At 41.1% G+C, this 17,539-nt stretch overlaps 1 protein-coding gene across 2 annotated transcripts in view; it reads left to right on the forward strand.

The window, feature by feature from the left end:
- plpp3 (phospholipid phosphatase 3) overlaps positions 1-17,208 on the forward strand; it is a 28,128-nt gene extending 10,920 nt beyond the window's left edge. The window contains exons 2-7 of one of the 2 annotated variants that reach the window (XM_026157713.2): positions 1,951-2,108; positions 5,046-5,138; positions 5,753-5,940; positions 6,039-6,096; positions 9,580-9,756; positions 15,123-17,208. In XM_026157713.2, the coding sequence (XP_026013498.1) occupies positions 1,951-2,108; positions 5,046-5,138; positions 5,753-5,940; positions 6,039-6,096; positions 9,580-9,756; positions 15,123-15,251 (803 nt within the window). In that variant the 3' untranslated portion in view covers positions 15,252-17,208. Of the gene's footprint in view, positions 1-1,414; positions 1,570-1,950; positions 2,109-5,045; positions 5,139-5,752; positions 5,941-6,038; positions 6,097-9,579; positions 9,757-15,122 lie in introns of both variants that reach the window. The other variant, XM_026157714.2, reaches the window with a different exon arrangement.
- Positions 17,209-17,539: the final 331 nt, after the last annotated feature.

Consider the following 17,539-nt stretch of genomic DNA (forward strand, 5'->3'; position numbering starts at 1 on the left):
CATTACATCTGCTGACCTATGTTGACCAGTGGAAAGAGAGTCAATGAGAAAAAGAGCTTAATTCACACTAAAATCAGCTATAATAATACAAAAACGCTTTAAACTCTGCTGGCAAAATTTGTCTTCAGAGGAAGCAAAACAGCATAAAATCAAGAAAAAATGTTTTTTTCTTGACTGTAGCTATATTACATGGCTTAAACATATACACATTGATCTGGCGAGCACCTGAGACAACACTGTCTTCTTTTGGTTTCATTATGCAAGTCTGAAAGCTGAGTGTGCTTCTCTCGGAGGCATGCACAAGAATGTGTGTTTTGAGGTTTGCGTGAAGTTCATCTGAGTGCTGTGCTCCTCAGTACAGACCGGTAACATGATCTTCATCACCCATCACTGGCGAGAAGACAGCTGTGGCTCTCAGCAGCATTCATGAGTAGACCTGGATCTTAAACCAAAACATCAAAGGAAACCATGATGTGAGCTAACCACATGAACCACATGTGGGACTACTTTCTGAGCAGTCTGACATTGAATGTATATGTTGGTGTGTCTGGATGTGGGTCTTCAGGACACCTTCTTGTCTTGACTTCTCTCTATTTATGAGCAACTGTGAACACATAGCTCACATTTTGCATGAGAACATGTTCTTATGCAAAAAATGTTCCAGATTTGGGTGGGCTTTCTTTTGTTTTTCTTGGTATTCACACATTTTTAAATCCCTCAAAGAAGAATTTGAAAGTCCCAGCCAGCGTTTACACGCCTATATTTGTATTGCTTTGATTTGGAGATGTGTATTTCTTTTCCCCCTTGTCAGGAGTATATTAGTCCATGTGTGTGAGACTGGTTAGGAAAGCAGACATCAAAATGAATTTTTACTAATGGCTAATCATGGCCCTGCATTGTTATTAGTTGTGAAATTCTTTAGATTGTTATGGAGTGTTAAAGGAGTAGTACAAGAGGGATGTCCCAGAAATGTTTCTTTTTCTTTACTAGATATTTTGAAACTCTTTTCCCTAAAACTATGCAAACTTTATTGACAATATCCCCCTGTTGATTGGTTTCTTTCTTCTTTAATAATGAACCAATAGCCTTGAGTGTGAGTGTGTGTTTGCTCTGTGAGGAATGAGTGAAGCTACAGGATAAAGCTCAGTTCTCAATGGCCTGTTGTCGCACTGTCAACTAGAGCAGCAGGAGACAGTTTGTCGAGTAAACAGACTGTTTACTGTGAGCACACACACCTGTGAAAGGTTTTTGTCTTCTAATTTGTTTTCTAATGATACTTTCTCTTCAGCTTACAGGTAAGTAAACTGAGCTATGTGACAGTATGATTCCCCGTATTAGATGTGACTGTGAGTCAGCTCATGTATTTGCATAGGTTCATGCAGCTATCCATGTGTTTGTGTATGTCTGTGTGTAGCTATGCTGCCAGCCCTGGTACTCCATCGTACCGCTATTCGTCCTTACCACAGGGGGTTTTACTGCAGCGACTCCAGCCTGTACTACCCCTACAAGAGAAGCACCGTACCTTCCTCAGTCCTCATTTCTGTTGGCTTGACACTGCCTGCGGTGTCCGTAAGTCCATCCGACATAAAAAGCACTTGGCGATGGGAAACTCTGAAGGCGGAAATAGGAAGGGCTCGAGGTTTATGAAGGTGGCTGTGAAGGAGTGACTCTGCTACATAAGCTCTACCAAAGTTTAGATAGGCTTATATAACTTTTTTCTGAAGCTGCAAGTGCATCTGATTTTGGAAAACAGTCACTCCTTTGCTCTAAGCTGTCCATCTGACTTCCTTAAGCCCCAACCACTTCTGCTATCCCATGATCCCCAGTGCCGGCATGCTCCTTGTGCTCCCGCCGTTCTCTCCTGTTTGTGTCTGTGTAACTGACCTGGTGCTTTTATTATTTCTTTCTTCTCTCCCTCTTCCTGTCCTTCTCTCTTTGTGTCTTTTGTAGCTAGCCTGCCTTTCCTGATCATTGAGACTAGCACCATACAGCCGTACCAGCGCGGGTTTTACTGTTCGGACGAGTCCATCCGGTACCCGCGAAAAGAGGGAGAGACCATTAGTGATGCTGTGCTTTGTGGTGTTGGCATTCTTATTGGCATCTTCTCCGTAAGTCGATCTTTACACCTCCCTTGGTTTAATCCTTGTAAAACTCTTAGATACGTCATAGTAGGGTTACTCAATTGTGACAAAAATCATCATTATGGCTATTTTGGTTAACGTCGAGGTCTAAATTATTTAACTTTGGCTCTGGAAACATCATACATTTATTGACATTCCAAAAAGCAAAAGGTCTTATAGCTCAGTGGATTTTTAATCTATGAATATAGTTTAACTGAACTAAGATCTTCACTAAAGATCTTTGAAAGTAAAGAAAAATCAGATCGTCTGGACCGGATTAGCACCTTGGCCCTGTCACAAGTGGCTCTTCACATAGAGCCATAGGCAGCTATCAGAGACCAACGGAAGTTCCGCGCTGCTTCAGTATTGTAAATAGTAAATAGGCGGTATTCTCTTGTTAAGTCATAATCGTGCAGATTGTAGCTTCACAATGTCAACTGGAGAGCTAAGAACATACACCAGATGTCTCAAGGTGTGGATTCCTTCCTATGGAGCAAAATTGATATCCGGTTAATATCCCCAGTAAGTACAGAGATCGGTGGGGCTGCTTATTTATTGCAACAAATAATGCATTTTGGTCAATATTGGAATGAAGATTATATAAAGATGACTCATCAAAATATCTACATCTTTTAACACGGGATCTTCTTGAACTTGGTGGGGAGTGAGTCAGTGTTTTAGGTAGAGCAGACAGAAGCTGGATTTAAAGCATAAGACAAAAGAAAACGATCATTAAGAAACCAAAACGCATAGTCCCAAACCTAACATAGAGCCTTCATCAAATTTTTGTTTTTATCATGCAGTGTTATCTAAAAGTCTCCAGTTTTTTCCTTTAAATGTGCTTTTTTGTTTCCCCCTCCATTCTATAATGCTTTCTTCTTAATACTTCATTCTTCAGGAGCTTTTTCCAAGCCATTTATAATGGCCTGCATTTTATTACTTTACTAAGTGAGTGAGTCAGTCGGTAGTGAGAGGCCCCCCAAGCGATATTAGGAAGTGTATGTTGGTGTATATGTGTGTTGATGCCTGCATGCCAAATACCAAAGAGATTTTATGAGCTCTTACTCCATTCTCATGGCTGACTCCGTGCCCTCTGTGCCCTGTACATTACTACTGGTAAATATGTCAGCGCTCTGTTCGCTACCACACTGGTAGCCTCGAGCGTCTCACTAGTTAGCAACAGCATGAAATTCCCATGACTGGAACCGTGCTCCAGAAAACGGGAATGGTTCTGGTGTTGTGCCAGCAGATTAGAGGGGGTCAAGTTTAGTGGAAACATGTTATAATGACTTGTGGTGGGGTGCATGACAATTACTGCCACGTGGTCAAGCTAAATGATCTTTACAGCCCCCAGACTCCTATGTGGCACAGCCCCCTCATAAGTTCCCAGACTGAAACATTGCTTCGCTGTCGCCTCGGTGCCATCAACTTAGTGGGCGCCCACGCACGTACACGCTGGACCAGCTCAGCTCTTCTGCTTATTGGATTCAGGACCCTGTTCTTGTGTTAGTTAGCTCCCTCACATGTTCACGTGTGGGCAAAGCTGGCGTGTCTTACACAGCTGTATTCCATTAGTGGCGTCTACTGCCATGCCGACACCATTCCTGTAACACACGCGCTGTCTCCCATGCTGGCACAGGCACATGGATACGCATATATGCACATATATACATGCAGTGGTAGCAGATTCCACTTGGGTCTCTTGTTTATCTCTGTTGAAAGGAAAATCCCAATAGCCCTGCTGGTCAGACAGATTCATGTCTGGCAGACTCTGTTTCCACAGTTAGAAGTTATGAGTTACCATGCATAACGATGATCTAAAAAAAAAAAGATTAGATTCTCTGGGATACTCAGAGATGCTCTATACAAGCAGATATATAAACTAAGACAGGGGGTAGAAACAAGAGAAGAGATTTGAATGCTGGCAACAAAAATAAACAATTGTGGCCTGTATTAGCCTCCTGTGGTTTTAATCTCCACCTCTGATCTGAGTAATTCAATGACAATAGCACAGACAAACATACAGTACACCACCACGTTTATTTTGCCTGGCTGTGAGCTGAGCTGAGCACCTAATACCCAGAATAGATGTGTTTGTCAAGATTAACAGCACACACAAAGAGTACATGTACACAGTAAAAGAAGCTAATAATACGAGGGTACATTGTGTGGAAAGACTGCCATAGGCAGTGTGAATGTGTGCACATTCATCTGTGCACATAGTGCTGTTTACATTCACAATGTCTGCAGGCATAACGATGTGCAGGTAAATACTTTTTAAAGAAATTATTCAGAAGACTAAAGCCTTTTGTGGGAAGAAGAAGGAAAGAGCAACTGGTCTATTAGTCCAGGGACCCAGGTGGTACAGACTTATTGACATCTTTGTGCCTCAAGGCATGACTTGGCGCACAAGCCCCTTATAGATGAGGTCTTTTCAATAGGCCTTACCTCTACTCAGCATTTCCTGGTTAGACTACCACAGGACTCACAATTAGCTCACTGGACTAAAGCTCCATAAAAAATTATATAGATACCTGTTTTCCTTTTTCATTGACGTTCACTTTCTTTTTTTATTCTTTACATCCGACGTGGAAGACCGGATCATATCATTGAACCTTTGCTCACATTCACATCATATTCAAACTGCCTGAGGGAAAGGCAGGCCATGCTCATCTTTTATGTTTGTTTATGTGTGACTTTGCACCATTTATTGTCCTGTCTTTCCTGTCTGTTACATCCTTCATAATCTCTCTGTTACTTCAACCTGGAATTGAGTTAGATTTCCTGCATGATAACTCAAAAGTTACAATTTTATTGCATGGTTTTATGTGTCTGAAACTAATGTAGTGCTGTTTGATTCGGCAACGTCTTAAAAAAATTGTAATGAGTGTTGTGTGCTGTATCTGAAAAAAATGTTCCTTTTAGATTGTGATTGGAGAATGCTACAGGATTCACCAGCTGCACCAAGGAACAAAGTCATTTGTGGGGAATCCCTACGTTGCAGCTCTCTACAAGCAGGTCAGCTCTGCATCTGACTGGCATCATACGTGTTCTAATAATTTCTTACATAGTAAAGCATTTTTTTAAACATCTCAATTTTATTGCCAAACCTAACATTGTATGTATGTAATTTTTATGTAAGGCACATAGTCGACTGTAAATTCTAATAACAGCTATTGAATGTTTTGAAGGAACTAAAACATTATCTCAAAAGTGGGATAGGAAACATGTTTTTTGCATCAACACAAAAAAATATTATAAACCTTCAGTGCAATATAACTGAAGTGATATGAGACCTTTCTGTGGTCTCTGGACCAGCCTCTTGAGGAAGTCAAAAACAGTACTGAGTGTAGTGAATTACTCAGAAGACATAATTAGTAACAGCTGTTAAAATCTGTTAGCGATACAACGTTTACATCAGCCACAAAATTTTTGGTCTTAGAATAGCATGCTACATTTTAAAAACTCATATCCTGTGTACGATAAATCTGCCAGCATTATTGTTTTAGGTACTTGTGCTGTGTAAGTGTAGAAGTCTTAAAACCATAGCAACAGTAATGGAGACAGTTCTTATCTAACAATCAGTTACAGTCATCTGCTTTATCTAATCACTGTTGTGTGCCATCTTGCAGATAGGTGTGTTTCTCTTTGGCTGCGCCATCAGCCAGTCATTCACAGACATTGCCAAGGTGTCTGTAGGTCGGATGAGACCCCACTTCTTAGATGTTTGCAGACCAAATTTCTCCACTATTAACTGTTCATTGGGGTACATCACCAACTATACCTGCACTGGGGAAGAGAGTGAAGTACAGGAAGCTAGGTTTGTGTAAACAACGATGCACACACAGTATGAACAGAATATAATATGTTTATTAATGTACTCCTTCAGAGTTTAAAAGTTACGGTTTCTCTCCACAGGAAATCCTTCTTCTCAGGACATGCCTCGTTTTCGTTATTCACCATGCTCTACCTGTGTGTAAGTAACCATCAAGCTCTGATATTCTAACATTCATGCAGGCACACATATGCTGACAATCAGAGAAACAATGATTTGCACATAGATGGAGTTATGGAAACAAGGCTGGGCTCTGATTAGGGGATTTACTGCTTGAAGAAAGAGAAAAACATTGTTCTTATCCACTGCTCCACCTCCTCTTCTTCATCTCCTCACTCATTTTTATACTCTTTTTTTAATTCCTTGGGGAGAAGGATGGATGCACTCCACCTGTTTTCTTCAAAACAGTTGCATGCATACTTCCTGTTCTCACTCATCCCTTTCCACATCTTTCTCTCAGTCCACCTGTTGTGGGTGTCTGGTAGGGTTTAGCACCCCAGAGGCATTTCAAGCTACACACACACACAAACACACATCCCAATCATCTCCCTTTCTTCCTTTGTTTACAGACCACAAATTTTAATCTCCCTTGTATGCTACAGGGATTTAAGAATAGAGTCAGTGTTTTGGATTTGGCTGGCCTGGTTACCAGGTGGTCTTGGTTCTCAGAGTGAAGACACTTGAATATCCCATGTATTATAGTGGATTGCAGTGCAGTGCAGTGAGAGGTTGCTGTGGGTATTTCCCAGCCTCTGGGTGAACCTACAGCTGCACTCTGGTCAGACGAAGGAAAAGAACTGCATAAAACGCAGGGGGAAAGTAGCAAGGGAATGGAGATGTGCTGCATCCAGACCACACAGTGACACACTAGTCAAAGACCAATGTTCCAGCTGTGGTAAACTCAGGACTGCCAGCATCAGTCCAAATATGAATGGAGTTGAAAAGAGGCAGAACAGCTTGTAGTTGATGTTTTTGAATACAAAACCGTCCTGAAACAAAGACCACAAAGTAGGCCCACGCAGTGGTAAAAGGAAACTGCTGCTTTTCCACTCAAAGAAGTCCCCTCTTGAAGTCTGCCTAAATATGCATTCTTGTAGACGTCACTAAGAGCCAAACTCTAAATTAAAACCAAAGGAATATGAAGAATATAGAAGTTTGACAGTTGAGGACACGTGGTAGCTAATAAGAATTAATGTCAGGGATTAATACTCAATACTTAAAACAATTAAATGAATAGAATATAAATAGAAGATGGAACAGCTTCATATGCAAATGTTGCTTTTTGCACAACCGTTCTAGTGAAAATAGGTTATCAAGGCTGCCTTTTTCCTCATCAAAGCCTCTAGTGGCATACATATTTCTTTTCTTTGGTGCTTTCGCTCACTCATCGCTTTCCACTTTGAAAGTGTCATTTCCACATTGGGGCTGCCACCTCGTCCTCTTTCTCACAACCTCAATTCATCTGCTAATTGGCATTTAGTGAAGTTGAAGCACTTAATTTCCTGACAAGCATGCCTCAGTGCTGCATCTCTGACTGATGTGGTTTGAGCTGTGCCTTAACAGCATCATAGGCTTCAGAGACAGCACACCCATAACTGGCGCAGACCACATGGCATGCTGTTCAGCAACACCACAGCCACAGAAAACAAGCATATGCGTGCATTTGTGTGTGCCACTGAACTATCTTTTGTTTTGGCTAATGCACACTCAACATCTGCGTATTCTCAGAATGAGAAAACGAAGTGTTTGCGTGAGTTAGTTGTGACTATACGATATCTCACTGTTTCTGGGCCAGAATGCATGTTGGTGGTTAAATAAAAGACAATATTTGTATTCAAGTTAAAAATGGCTCTAACCACAGCTGTGTTAATGTGCCACAACATGGTGTGAACCAAAAGAAAAGAGGAGAATGGGGCACGCATGTAAAGCGAGACCTTGCTTTCTAATTCTTTCTCACTTTGTTGTGTTTGTTCATGTTTTTTTTAATTTAACATTCACTCTGAATTGGTGCAAGAGGGACAAGGCGAGAAGATCTTACTGGATTCCTTTAGAAACCACCAGACTTTGTGTCGCTTTTGGCTCCATCTGTCATGGGAATTTATTCCTTTTGTTGTGTTTTGTTGGTATTTTCCTCATATCTAACTAGTCAAGACAAATTCTGGGAACAAGACTCGGTTAAAAAGGCAGAGGTCATGTTGGATTTAAAGACGAGACACTGAACTTTATTTTAGATGATCATGAATGCTTTCACATGCTTTGTGTGACTTAGTGTGTTGAACCAGGCTTGGACTGGCTTATTTGGGTTACCTCAGTGTGTTCGAATTAGATATGGGCACACTGACTGGTAGGTTGTAATATCTCATGTTTTGACTAAGTTCAAGTTTTCATTATTGTTCCCACATCCTTCATTAAAACTTTGTTAAACTGAAAAGGTTCACAGGCTGTGCAAAGTTGTTTTTTTTTTTAGCTAGGTTTCATTCATAGGTGCATTACGTCAGTCAAAAGCTCTTATCAGTAGTTCTAACTCACTACCTGACAACCATTGTATAGGAAGCCTGAAGTCTAAACATCCCTGCCAGCGAGGAGGAGAACAAGAACAGAAGGGATGGGAGGGATCGTTTCCTCAGCTATCGTAAGGATAAGAACAATGATAGGGTGTCGTAGAGGAAATGTGAGAGAGCTTTATGTCCACACCTACCAGGGCTAGTGGTTGGGGGTTGCAGGCCGGCACTGTCTGCAGGAATTGTTAGACTGACTGATTATAGGACACAAGTATGGAGGTCTAGGCTGGGTAGACCTTGGCTGAGGCTCGCCCTCCCAGGCCCTCTGTCTCTGGTTGTGAGAGACAGGAAGTCAGGGGTATGAGTGGTGGAGAAACACAGGATGTCTGAGGAACCTGGGCTGACCTCACCGCTGTGCATGTTAAGTGGATAAAAAAAGAGCAAGAGCGTGTATGACTTTGCTCTTGTGTAAGTGACTGAAAGTGGCCTTGGATTTAGTTTTTCCTGTTTTGGTTCTCCCCTGTCTTCATCATGACCCAGAAAATGGGCTGCAGGCGGAGTGTAAGGGGGTGCATCCGTTTTGTCTTCTGTTTGCACTATAAGAGGGTAAAGAGTTCATCCCAAGTGTTGAAGCATGCATGGCATGGTATGTATATATATATGCGTGTGTGTGTGTGTGTGTGTGTGTGTGTGTATTTGTGTGTGTGTGTGTTCAGTGGCATACTGTGGTTGTATTGTTTTTACAGCTGGGATCTTGAACCATGAATCAGTCATGTCCGGGTCTCATGCAGTCAAGTGTGTGTGTTTCAGAAGACAGTATGTATTTCTCTACGGATCTGGCAAGCGCCTGCCCACTTTGAGTCAGTCTAGACCTCTCAGACAGTAATAATATACACACACAGACACCACAGGTGCAGGGTTATAAAGGCAGCGTTTAGTGTCTTTTATGAAAACTAGTCAGGTGTGTGTGAGGGTTTATTACTGCCTTCTGATAATTTAGGTTATATGTTTTACACCAAATACACAGAACATTTTCTGTTTGTCGAAGGGAATTTATGTCAGAGCATGTGCACAGTTTTGCATATTAAATTTGGTTCTTCTCTTCTCTCCTCCTTGCTTCCAGTTCTACATACAGTCCAGGTTTACATGGCGTGGCGCTCGTCTCCTCCGCCCATTGCTCCAGTTCACTTTGCTGATGATGGCTTTCTACACTGGCCTATCACGCGTGTCCGACCACAAGCACCACCCGACCGATGTCCTGGCAGGATTTGTGCAGGGAGCCCTGGTGGCCTACTGCATAGTGAGTTCACACAACACCACACAATACATTCAAACGATTTGAGACATACGAGAAATGCAACATAATTAGAAACAGGGAGAGTGTCTGACATTTACACCTTTTCTATAACTGATCATTGTGGATCCTACAACCAAAGCAGTCTTCAAATAAAGTTTGCCTCAACTTATCTTCCTTATTCCACTTTTTCTTCTCTCTGCTTTTGGTAAAAGGAGAAACGGAGCAGGCAATGAAGTGAGGACAATCTGATTCCCTTTAATGAATAACACATTGCTTGGAGCCAAGCCCTAGTTAAGAAGTGTGTTCGTGAGTGTGTGTGTTGGAGTGAATCTTTGCCTCTTGGTGGGATTCCATACTCTACAGCCATTCTTGCTACTTTAGTGACATATTGTCACAGGAGTTGCCAGATGATTTTCATAACCCTCGTCATTACACTAAGCTAGATGGAGCCAAGGAAAATGGAATTTGGGTCAAGAAGAAAAAAAAAAGGGGGGGGGGGGGTGTGTAAAAAGAAAAAGAGAGAGAGGGGAGGGGAGAGAGGATTAGCCTTTGAAACAGGAATGAGGCTGTTAATTATTTGGGTTTTTTATTTGGTGGCTCTGGTTCTATCAGCACAGCAGGACTCAGCTAAACTCTGCTGCCTGTGGCAAAAATACAGACGTGAACACACACGCGCACGCACACACTTACCTTTCGACAGGATCCAAATCATCAAAGTGGAAAGTTAGGTTCATAAGATTGAGCAAGACCTCAGTAGTGGCGCCTAGCAGACCTTGGCAGAGCTAAAATGTACAAAGACACTCACACAAACACACACAGAGAATAACACACAGTCCTTCAATACCTGGATTAGAATTCATGAGCAGAAACCAGCAAGTAAAACAATAACTGTAATGGCCTGGCGAAACCAGTTCTCCTCCAGCTGGGAGCAGCCTTCTGACGACATCAGCCTTGACAAGTAAAGAAATTATGTTTTTTAGAAATATACGCATTGAACTCTGAATTGGCAAATTTGGGGGAGGAGTGAAGGGAGGAAAGTGACTAGAGAAGAGCCTTGTCTGACATCTTGGCTTGGGATGAGCATGGGTTTAATCCAACTCAACTATCCCACAAACTTTCTGCTTTTGCATGAAGAGAGACAGCTTAATCCAGACGTACAGACACATTATTCATGTCCATATACTTACAACACATATAATGTACACACACACACACACACATGCGCACACAGTCAAACCCCTGCCGATTAAGGCAGTGAGGTTACTTTTACAATCCGTGACGCCTCTTCTGATTTGCCAGGTTTTAGTAGAAACACACATCTGTGAGTACTTTACTTCAGCGCTTTCTGCCTCTCAGTAAGCAGTGGAGCAGAAAGCGCCTGATAGGAGATGAGTGGAGGCAGGACAGAGAAGATGTAAAGCCTGTGTGGCTTTCAGATGCCAGCAGAAAGTTTTAAGATCTTTAGATTCTAAGTTAGAAACTACACAAGTTTAATCATTTTTTGTAAATGTAAAATGAAGAATAATCATGATGAAGAAGGTAAAAGAATTTAGGAGTTTCATGGTATGCAGTCCATTAATCCAGTCTGAACCTTTCAACATGAAAATGTGATTTTCCAGTCACTTCATGATACGCAAAGGTCTGACTTGATGAAGTGAAGAAAAAATGAGACGAATTAGTGGATTTTCTTGCTAGTCTGTTATACTGTTATACTGTGAAACAGCATCTTCCTTTCCAAATAAATTTAGCTGACTCACTGCAAAGATGTGTGTTGTGCCGGGACGTTATTGTTATGGGCTACAGTTAATTCTTTCATCGCTGTGCACCCCCACTGATTGCCGGTAAATGAACAATTCAAATGTTTATGGACACATTCAGATGTAGTGATGTGTTATACTGTGGCTTTGTAGACTTTACTTTGTGCTTTACTGTAAGTAAAGTGCTGCTTTAAACCCTGTTGTCTGTGCACACAGATAAAGTCTCTGAGTTAAATACACCCATAGTTTTTAAAAATACCACAACAGGAAGTATTACTGTCTCACCTGGTACTTACTATAAGACACAGTGACCCAGTTTTCAATATGAGTTGTAATAAAGGTCAAGGCGACTGAATCCAACAAGAACCAGCTGTGATGAGGAAGGAAGAAGGGGGCAGCGTTTATTTGTTTTTCTAAGTTCGTTGTCATTTGCGAAAAGGCGTCAGGTCAGGCATAAAACTCCCCCCGAAAAAACAAACCAAGGCGCTCAGAGAGCGAAGCAGTCTTTGTGTGGTCCCGATGAACTCATATAGAAACAGGAAGTAAACAGATATAACCTAAATGTAAATTTGGAATTCTATTTGTGCCACCAGATAGCCTACACTGTAATTTTTATCTGTTCAGGGACATTTACAGTAAGATACGTGCTTGAAGTGTGAGACGATGCCATTGACTGATAACATTCTTAGAATTATGCAGTTGTATAATAGCTGTAGCTGCTCCTCCGAACTCTTCTGGTGTAAATGGAAAATGTGTGGTTATAATATAATTAAAGTTGATTTCATGTGCATGCAAACTAATAAAAAACATTTTATATATGTCAGGTTCTTCTAAGTAATAGAAGACACTGACTTAGCTAACTTCCTGTGTGACTCTGCTTTTAACTGTGTGTAAAGATATGCGATTAAAAGTACAAAAGTTTTTTTTTATGCAGTTGTCACGAAAAAACACCAAACTGCTGTGTATGCACTATACAGCACAATGGGGCTAGATGCTTTAGGTGCATTAGTGTATATTATGCAAAGGAAGTGGTGTGGTCATGATAAGCCTTCCAACAGGGTAGGTCAAGGTCAAGTGTGATTGGTCTTGAATCATGTAGCAACAGGGCCTGATGTAGCTGGCCATGAGAAATCCCCATGATAAGTATGGAAAGTTTCCCATATCTCTGAGTCACCTCAGCTGTATGGCCGCATATCCATTAACACTCTATGAGTCATAGCATTTATAATATGGCATTTAAGACACAGTGCCCAAACCAACTGTTGTATACACCAAGGGCCATTTAAAGTCCATGAAAGCACCCATCTGTTATGAAGGTGTCATTCTACATATCGCCCTTCTATCAAATGTCGCTAAGTGTCCTTATAGTCTGGAAATATCAAGCTTAAATAGCGGAGAATGGGACACTTTTTGTTTTATAAATAGATCAGTGACTGCATGTCAAGTATTTTGGGCAGAAAACCCAGATGAACACTAAACTGGCTACTGTTTGTCCCTTGAGACAATTTCCATATGACAGCATCATTTCCAATCCATGTAAAATCCCTGAGGGAAATATTCATTTTATTTCCTTGTACTGCTGGTTCCCAGTAAAGGTTCCCTTTTACATAGTTTAGTGTTGATGGGAGCTTCTCCCCCCTGGACTCCATCGCACAGGCCATTCACTCGGCCCGGACTGGCATCATGGAAGGAAAAGCTGCTGTACCTGCCAATTATGTGTGTGTGCTTTCATGTATTTGTGTGTGTTAGTCCACAGCTGAAGCCAGTTTTGCTCATGACTGACCTCTGCTCCGTGTAAGTGGAAACGGTAATCCACTGATACAGTGGGCTAGAGTTTCCATGGGCCCACTTCCTGTCCACTCTTGCCCCATTTTCCTGTTTGGCATATGATGTCATTGTGATCTTATGAAAAGCTTTTTTTTCTTATTTTTTTTCTCCTTTCCTTTATTCACCACCAAATTAGTTTTTTGTTTTTTTGTTTTTTTTTTTAAATCCCTCCTATATTAGAGTGAGCAATACTAAGATCACTTCCTTCAGTCAGATTACTCAGTGTTGCCAGTCTGGGACTGAACATGGTGGAGGAAATGCAGAAGGGAGTTCCTTGTCACTAAAAAGTATCAAGATTACAGATGCTTTTTAACCACAAAGGGCATTCCTCATCCAACAAAAAAGAAAAAACCTGGGTTTAGGAGCAGATCATCTTCTAGCCGATGCCCACATTGCATTCTGCAGATACCCCTGACTTCTCATTGGGACATCAAGATATAATGCAAAATTCACTTTAACATTTCTCAAGAACATCCCGCCCATAAGAAAATACATGTGCATGTTAATATTCTTGTATCGAGCATAGATTGTATGTAGTCACTGGTTCGAGAACACCTCTTTTGAAGACTTGATTTCAAGAATGAAAGGATGTAGTTCTAAGGTGCATACATAGACTATATGCGTGCACTGCACAGACATAGATACCTGCTAATTCATGCTAAGTTACATGCAAACTAAATACTAGAATTTCAGTCTCCAAAACTGGAGCCTTGAACTCAAATGAAAATAGAAAGCACCAGAATAACAAACACAGTCAAGAGGTTCAGTTTGGAGGCTTGAATTAGCTGTGATAAAGCTTAAAGACAGCTAGGGACCTGGATAGCACCCTACCTGTCACTCAAATGTCTCAGCACTAGTGGTACACAACTTTAGCACTTAAAATTTTTAAGCTAGTGGGTTATAAAAGCAATTTTTCCTTGTAAAGTTTTGAAAAGCTACAGGTACTTTTTTTGGTAAAAATCTGTCTTTTACCCTGTGGCTGGTTGTTTGACAGTAGCATGATGATGTGTGCGGGGATTGATATGCTTTATTTTTCTACTTGGGATGATGCCACTTGTCACAGAACTAGAACTAGAAGTAACCAGTCCCCACTGAAGCAATTGTTTATGACCAGAATAAACATTTATATTTATATCCAGCATGTGATCAGAGTAGATGTAGGAATGAGCTGCTCGCGTGAATTTTAACAGCCTTTTCCTTAATTTCACCCCTCCAACTGCCACTTTAAAGTCGCCCATCTCCACATCTCCATGACTTTTCCCCTCTTAGCCTGTTTGTGTCCATGTCTTTAAACCTTCTATCAGGATAATATATTTATGGAGTGTCACAAAAGTGGAATAGTCAGCCAAACTAGAATAATTTGAACAGCTTTGTAATAAATACAGTCTACCAGCATCACACTTTTTCAGATATCTACAAGCCAGACCGTTTATTCATTCCCATATTTCAAGCTCAGGTCCTGTACCAGAATCTACACTTTTAGAAACTATTCTACAACTTAATCCGACCAATAGAGGGCTGACTTCTCTGCTGTACAATAAAATGTAATACTTCACACATATCTTGGAATCAGACATCCTTGAAATGCCTCTGTAAGACTGACTAAAGCATAGTCAAATCAAATGAGATAAGTTAAACACGGTATATGTAAATTAAAACAGTAACTTGGCTGTCCTTCACTGTGTGCCATTTGCATTAAACCAGCACTGCGAAACTTTTTTTTGCACACAATCCAATCTTTGTTTAGTTCTCTTTTCACATCTTATCTCACTTTGTGTCCACCAGGTGTTCTATGTGTCAGACCTGTTCAAGCCAAGGGTGAAGCCGGCCACACCCCCGCCCTCCCCGATTAAGAAGGAGCTGCTCCCTTCATCTGACATCATTGAGAGAAACAACCACCACAACATGGTGTGAGGGAGCCCACATCGTCTTGTGACTGAGGAGCCAATCGCAGCACTGCTCACCTCCCATCGGACAGTAGAATGTAGCGACAAGAGACAATTGCTGCTTGTTGAATGGCATCCTCCGCCCTTTTGCAGTGCCCCAGCTGGAGGCACTTTGTGGACTAGGGTATCAGATTTGAGATTTGCACTTCAGAGTCCACTCTCACTATCCAGACTTATTATTTACTATAACTACTAATCAGCATTTGAGCCCATCCTTTTGAGCACAAAAAAAAAGAAAGAATTGGAAGCTGAAAGACAAAATTAATTAAGAAGATGATAACTTGATAGACAGAGCTAAGGGTGGAAAAAAAGGCAAACCCCCTGCCTAGGGAGAGAGGGATTTCCAGTGAAGCTTCCTCCCCAAACTCTCTGTGGCCTTGGAACAGCAAAGGAAAACAACTTCCTTACCTAAGGGAAGGAAATTACTGCAATAATTAGCAGCGTAGAAATGATAACAATATAGAAAAATATAACTTATAGCACTGTTTTAACTCCATTGTCCATTATCACCACTTGCTGCCTGAGATGTCTGTCTGAAAAGATCTTGATCATGCTGACATAATGAGACAGAAATATTGACTCCGAGAAGCAAAACAAACCCAGGTTGGTAGTTTCATACTAGACTTCATATGTGGGGGAAACATAGTTTTCATAATAGAAACTCTGTATCTACAGTCCACTGTATGGATCACACACTGATCTTAGTAGGCCTTTATAACAGGCTACAGAGGAGTCCTTTTATTTCAAATCTTAGGCCCTGGAAAGTCAGGCCCTCTGACCTCATTGACCTCTGTCTCCAGATCAGCACATCAAGCTTTTTTTAGTGGATTTCAGAGTGGCCCAAGCCCGGGATGTTGCATTTTTGAGAGTTAGATGAAGTAAAGGGGGTTAAATTCTATGGAAGGATGGGGGCAGACCTCACAGCACCCGCCTGCCTGTACAAAAGGCGTGGCTGTGCCACCACTTCTTGGTGATGGGGCTATTCTCTGTAGCTTCCTAAACCAGAAGGTGATAGGTGGGTGGAATGAAAGGGTGTGGTCTGTTACCATGCACAGAGGGTGATTTACAGCAAAGCTGGCACATTATTTTGGGATGATTTGGGCTCTTTCCGCTGGCAGGGAGGGGCTCTCACCCACTCAATCACTCATTGGCAGTGGATGTCTGTCTCTCAAAGTGTGTGTGCGAGTGTTTGCATGTGCGTGTGCATTCTTATCTTGGTATGCTCGTGCTTGTTGTCAGTGTGATTGCATGTGTTCGTTTGAATGTGCCCTGTGAAAAGGAGCCCCCTCTTGATAAACTGTGTCAAATGACAAGCGTGAATGTGTTCCACTGTATGTCTGAGAGCAGGTGAGTTATAAAAACTGTGGATCTAATATTTTTATTCTCTGCTAAGAAGCATCTTTAACCTTGTATGTTTATAGCCTGTCCTGTGTAATCACTAACAGTTGTACAGTACAGCATACAGAAGTCCTTTTTATTTACAGCCAACTCAGATATCCTCCAACAACACACTCCGCCATGTTGCACATCTTTCTCATTGTATAGTCCGTCCTATCATTTTACTCTCTCTTTTTTATAAATATATAAATAATGTATAGATCACTAAAATTAACCCTGTAAGATATTGTTTCTTAACATGTTTAGATATATCCACTATACAGACCTGTGTTCTTTACAAAATGCTGCTTAAAAGCATCGATTGACAGATTTTTGTATTTAGATAAATAAACTATTGTAGATTGTAATAGTTACATTTGTAATATGCTAAAAAATACACCCCCTACTTGTATTAAAATTCATAGTATTTTTGTATTGTCTTGTCCTCTTTTGTACAAAATAAATAGCAGTAATGGTGTTTTTTCTGCTATATGTACTTTGCTTTATTACATGTGCTTTTCAATAAAAAAACAGCTCTTATGAACACACTTTTGGAGTTTGGTATGTTTTCCCTGACAGATGGATTTGATGTTGTTTTTTTTTTAATTTGAAATTGGCAGTTCACAAGGCTTGCCATTTAGGATCTGCCCAGACTGAGTCATCTGGCCATCCTCAAGTTCTTACACCTGCCAATTTCTCCTGCATCCATCATAGGCAACTATGTGAGTCAGCTGTTCCATTATTTCCTGATGTATCCCAGAACTGGACATTCACTAGACTATAAACTAAAATTATGTAAAGATTTGGGTCACCATGTGCATTTCAGAGAGGCCAGCCATGAGAAAAGAAGCTGTTGAAGTGTTAATTTGTCAGTGAAAA

Source organism: Astatotilapia calliptera, chromosome 23 (assembly GCF_964374335.1).
Source record: "Astatotilapia calliptera chromosome 23, fAstCal68.1, whole genome shotgun sequence".
Taxonomy (NCBI): domain Eukaryota; kingdom Metazoa; phylum Chordata; class Actinopteri; order Cichliformes; family Cichlidae; genus Astatotilapia; species Astatotilapia calliptera.